Here is a 6000-nt window from a genome sequence, read left to right on the forward strand (position 1 = left end):
CAGGTCAAACTGTGCCAGAAGCCTCTACCCTGTGGATTCCTGGGACATTTAACTACTCTAAAAGTAAGAACACTAATGCACCTATCCGATTTTAATGGAAATCATTTCCTGTTTTGTCGCTGGTGGTTGGTCATTAGGTGATATTTCAGGCTCCAGTTGTATACTTTACCCTCTAATGTATTTACCATCCCTATGCAGTGATGCGTCATTTTTTTCTTGATAGAAGCTAATTTATCCATATCCCAGTGTCATGTCAGTAAGGTATGAACGTGTATTTTCATAATTTGAATGTATGAATTTGATATGTGCAAAACAGACAAATTATCCCATAACAGCGTGTGTCTGTTAAAACTAGGGTGCCTACCTACATAAATCTGTAAAAAGGTCATTTTGTTTGGCTAATTTTGTTTTGTATGCAACGTTTTCAGATGATCGCTTTATTGTTTCTAATGGACTGATCGGCCTTGACCAGCACTTACTAATTGCACAGTTATAAAGCAGAGCATGTGCAAACACAGTGATAAAGCAAGCAATTTGTGCTGTTGATCTGTAGGCTTCATATTATTCCTGTGTGAGTAGGAAGTGATGATATTAATTCCCCATCTCCTCTCTTGCTCTATAAATCTGATACTCTCACTATCATCCCAGACACCAGAGATACTCTGTTGTTGGAGTGTGTGTTATTTCTCTAATGTGTGTTCATCGCTGACCACCTCAGCAGGCCCCCCATTTAGTAAATCAGTTTTTGAAAACATTACAAAAAGTGAACCCGTCTCTAAACCTGGAGTATTCCAAATATCATTTGTCTTCATAGCTTTGTGTTAACACAGCCAGGCGTCTCTCCACCTGGTACTGTCTTCACATTACCATTTATTGTAGTTTGGTGGGATTGTAATACATTCAATTGGATTTCTCCCCCACTGCTGGGCTCAGTTCAATCTCTACTGTCCCTGATCTGGGTGCCTGTGTGATATTAGTTATGGAGGATGTCTCTGCAGGGTGGTGTAAGAATATGAAGGAACAGTAATTTGTTGGATTTTCTCCAGTGTCGTGTCAGACATCATGGATAGGAAGTAAGTGGAATCTTTCCTGATCACAAGACACTCAGAACAAGCACTCTCTGGAGATTGGATGAAAGCAAATAATGTTTAACCATTGATTTTTACCTACACAGCAGCACACCTTGTACACATGGTGTTAATCAAATGGCTAAACACCGTCAGCACAAACCAGGCTGCGGAAAGATGGCTGAAAGATGCTCTGACTGCAGTTTTATTGGACAACACTGATTTAAGATTTTTTAACAAGTCTGACCAACCAGTTCTGATTTGACCTCTAAACCCAGCTAAAAGTTACTAGTAATATGTGTTTACAAAAAGCCTTCACTTCTGTCACATTCTTCTGTCATAATGCTAGGTGGCAGTCGGGAATAGTCTGTGTTCTTTTTACCTTTGAAGTCGGATGTCGGAACAGATAAAAGCAACGCAACATATAGATAAAGATAAAGGTTGTTTTATAAGTTATCATAGCTAGCTTGTATCTATGTCTAAAATATGATAGACCTTTAGAAAGAGATTAGAGGTCATGTGGTGATCAATGGATGAATTAACAAAGAAATTTCGCAACTTGCAGGAATGACAAGTGAAATACCCATCAGTGGTATGCGAGCAGGTACAAGGGTTAACTACTCTTACCTTTAAGGCAAACGATTAAAGCAACAACTAAAGAATACCACTGACTAAGACATCAATCTGTGGGAAGAAGCTCGCACCTCTAATATCGACTACAGCCACGCTGAGCTGCAAAGCAAAGCCCGATGCTCGAGTCCGTTTGAAATTTGACAGCAAAAATATGCAATGCAAGTTTTTCTGCTGTAATTTTATAGATAAATGGGTTTTCTTTCGGTGGCACGGTGGTTAGTGCTGTTGCCACACAGCAAGAAGGTCCTGAGTTCAATTCCACCATCAGGCCGGGGTCTTTCTGTGTGGAGTTTGCATGTTCTCCCCGTGTTTGCGTGGGTTCCTTCCGGGCACTCCGGCTTCCTCTCACTGCCCAAAGACATGCAGTTTGTGGGGATAGGTTAATTGATTAGTCTAAATTGCCCATAGGTATGAATGCGGGAGTGAATGTGAGTGCGAATGGTTGTCTGTCTCGGTGTGTTAGCCCTGCGACAGACTGGCGGCCTGTCCAGGGTGTACCCCGCCTCTCGCCCTATGACAGCTGGGATAGGCTCCAGCGCCCCCCGCGACCCTGAAAAGGATAAGCGGATGGATGGATGGACTTTCTTGTTGGAAGTTCTAACTTACAGACTTTCAGTTTTATATCAGTACATTTCTTTCAGTTGCCAACCTTTACAGTACAATGCAACCCAAATCAACGCAACGCAAGTCTTTTTCCACTTATCACAGGAGGCAGAAAAATATTATAGTCTTTTTTTCCTTCACTCAAAAACAGTAGCAGTGGTGTTTCAGCGGAGCTGCAAAGCTCATGCAGTGAAATATCACAATATGGGAGCCAGTCTCCTTAGATTGCAGAAGTGCTTTGAGATATTTCTATGAGAGTTTTGATCACCTTTCCACTGTGACAACTTGCCCCTAGTGGAATCCAAATTTCTATAAACAGCTTTCATTCCTCTGGAAGGTGGATGGCGAGTGTCTGACATTCATAAGATATTGGGTGGCCAATAACCTCAATGTATTGGGTCAGTTTGATGTTTTTTTGATGTTTTTTATATCATTTTATATTTTGCTCATGCTGTATTTTTGCAACAGGAAACTCAGTCTGAACATATAAAACTATGCAGTGCGCACACCTTTTTCCAAAGGACTCTTAGCTATAAGTAACAGCAGGGTAAATGTTGACAATCTAAATAATTCTGGCAAATTATATGATCATGTGAGAAATCCAGTTACACTGTGATGGTACACAAATGACGTACACAAAATTACACACAACTAGTATCTTTACAGCGAATGAAACGGCATCCATGAACATTTCTTAACTCCACACATATCTTATCTTAAATATGAAGAAACATTAGTTTTTTTGTCACAAAACTATAATTAAGCCACAAAGGTTAAAATTAAGAGCAAGCCTGTGGAATGATTTGTTCAACAGTGCACAGACAGGGATGGAGTTTATGGCCTAATTACACCGTGGGAGGTCACTGCCCTCCATTTCACCAGAGGCCAGTGATAGCTGGGATTTCATACTGTAACTGCTTTTACTCTTGGTTTACTGATTGCTAATTCATATTTGCAAAAAAAATAAAAAATCAAGCTCTACTCTTAAGCACACTTTATCATTTCAAGTGATTCAAAACTGGGCTGAAAATACACCAATAGCTGAAACCGTGAAAAATTAAACGGTGAATATGTAGAGCGACTTACGTGAGAGGTACTGGAAATGGAAAGAGAAATTCTTTCATTACCTAATATTCTTTTAAAAATGTGTATTAGTGACCTGAAAGCTTGGTCCAAGTCATTAATTTAGAACTGCTGGGTGCTAATGATGCATCTCAGTGAGAAGTTCATGTACAAGGCGGGTGTGAAAGAGCTGGATTTCAAGAAATTTTAAGTGGAGAGTGGGTGAGGCAGAAAAAGAGCAAAGTAACAAGGAATCATTACATAGATCACAGTGGTGACACTGCCTCTTTGAAGACACACACCCACTGAGCATGAGCCTTGAGTGCTAACAATGCCGATAGGCTGCAGGGAGCATCTCTCAGCCTTCTCGCTGAGCACTAGCACTAAGATTAGAGGTTCCTTTAATCCGACAAAGGGGATTAAATGCTACAAGAGAGGCGAGAGGACCGCTCCCACGGAGGGGCTGAGATGAATTATTTACACCTCCCCTCAAGACTAGTGATCTAAGTCTTTAAACCAAAAATCACAGTCCTAAGACACCGGTGGCATGTCCTGCCAACCAAACATTCCAGGGTGCAAAGATAAATGTGATCTCACGCAACACACCTTCGCCACACGGAGACAGAAGGGTGTGCGTGTATGGGAAGGGATTTCCAGTTGGATCTTTAAAAATCTAAAAGATCACAGCTAGACAGTTAAAATAAAATCCCATCTATGAAAAATGTTAACCTCTGTGTTCAGCATTGGACAGCGATTCAATGGCTAGCTCTGAAAAGTTGGGAGCTACCATTCTGTGGTTGTAAGCGGTCATCACTTTGTTCTGTGTTAAAAAAAGGGTAAACTTTCTTTGCACACACTTCTACCAGAGTGTGTTATTGCAAAAGAAGCATGACAGTTAAATCCACAGTTGTATTATTCCAAATGTGTTTAAAGGCAACGTCAGTCTGTGATGAGATTTAACACTATCCCACACAAGATCACAGGCAAATGTCCAATGTCTCATTTATAAAATATCCTGGTATGGGTCATTTCAATGACACTACTCTAATATTCCAATTAATAACCAAAATAAATCGAAATCATGGTTGCCCATCATGACTTACCCCCCTTGTTCCATCTGCCTTTAGTCCTTGCCTGATAGGTGAGTTCGGGGCAGCCAGACAGCACCAAGAGAAAAACAAACAAGTTCAAAACAGAAAGAAATCCAGACTTTGCCCTGGAAAACATGTCCAAGAGTTGCTGGCAGCCGAGTCACTTTCACATGGCTGTGTTTCCTCCTAGAGCGGCGCGGCTGTGGCGCATGGTAACCCACGCGTGGGCTGTCATCATCAGTCACGCTGGTGTCAGCAGTGGGTCTCTAGTCCTACCATGCTGCTGTGTGATGCCCAGGCTGGGTGCTGGTCTTCACTGACGCTGGAGATCCGAGTGAAGCCACATCTCTCCCTTCTGTAAGCTCTGCCTGATCAGAGCGCGCGGGAACCAAAGGGGAACACACAGCTTGCCATGCGACGGCACGGCTCAGCTACGCTCGGCTCAGTGCATAGGAACTCGCTCTCACTCAAGCTTGCTCACACACTCTCACACACACATACACTCCCTCTCTCTCAGTCTCTCTCACGCTCACTGCTGCCACCACTATCGATGCTGATGCTGCTGCTGGAGCTGCTGCTGAATTATTTCCTGCCCTCCTCACTCTGGGTTTCACGAGGAATTCATTCCTCTGAGCTCTGTCTTTGGCTTAGAGCTTCACATCGTGGAGAAAACAAGAGGTGGGAGCACAATCCACCTTCAGCGCTGTGGCAAAGGGTTTCCGTGGGTGTGTTTGACTGAGGCTGTCTGATACCGTAAACAGCACACAGGAGCATGGTGAGAAAAGGTGACAGAAGAGGAACAAGGTCCATATTTGTTGAGATGCAGGGAATTTGCATGGAGACTGTTTCTTTGTTGAGAATGTAAAGGTCTAGGGATCTAAAGGGCAAAGGAGCAAGAAGAACAGATAGAAAAGAGGAGGGATCACCAAGGAGCACTCTGGTAGGGAATTTGTAGGGATTTCACCTCTTGTCCCACCCCTTTAGTGACAGCTCTTCAGAAAAGCTGTGACAGACATCCCAGAAACATTGCTGATGAAGTCAAACTAAATCTTTCAATCAATCTGAAACCTAAGCAGCTACATTTTTATTCTTATTTTTTGCAATGCTTACATTTTTTTTGGGTTGAAATGTTTACAACTAAGTAGCCAAAGTGACACCTCCAAAGCGTACGGTCAGCCCCATCAACAGTCCGAAACACAAAAATATTTTGATTTAGTGTTGCATAAAACTGAAAAAAGCAGCAAGCCCAAACCTGAGGACATTTGCCATTTTCTCTTCACAAACAGCTAATGAGGATTAAGTGACTGGATTGTCTTTTTATTGACTGGGCAAACAGCTGATCACATCAGCTTTAGACTCCATAGGCCCAAAAACTACAACTTACACTTGATGATTTTAGCGATTTTGCTCACTGAGATAAAGAAACTAGTTTCTGTATTCTACAGTATAGCTTTTAACAATTAAGTTAGAAGAATTGTAAAAACTGCAGGTCCTCCACTACGTGCCTAAATTAAGCAGACACACAGATAAAAACAAAATACTAA

At 42.0% G+C, this 6000-nt stretch overlaps 1 protein-coding gene across 3 annotated transcripts in view; it reads right to left on the reverse strand.

Moving 5' to 3' along the window:
* The window catches only part of robo2 (roundabout, axon guidance receptor, homolog 2 (Drosophila)), a 259431-nt gene extending 254273 nt beyond the window's left edge, over positions 1-5158 (reverse strand). For 2 of the 3 annotated variants that reach the window (XM_087851100.1, XM_035910251.2), the window contains exon 1: positions 4469-5158. In XM_087851100.1, the coding sequence (XP_087707226.1) occupies positions 4469-4592 (124 nt within the window). In that variant the 5' untranslated portion in view covers positions 4593-5158. The remainder of the gene's footprint in view (positions 1-4468) is intronic. The other variant, XM_006796555.3, reaches the window with a different exon arrangement.
* Between the last annotated feature and the right edge of the window lie 842 nt (positions 5159-6000).

Source organism: Neolamprologus brichardi, chromosome 14 (assembly GCF_056152115.1).
Source record: "Neolamprologus brichardi isolate AB-2024 chromosome 14, ASM5615211v1, whole genome shotgun sequence".
NCBI classification, from domain to species: Eukaryota; Metazoa; Chordata; class Actinopteri; order Cichliformes; family Cichlidae; genus Neolamprologus; species Neolamprologus brichardi.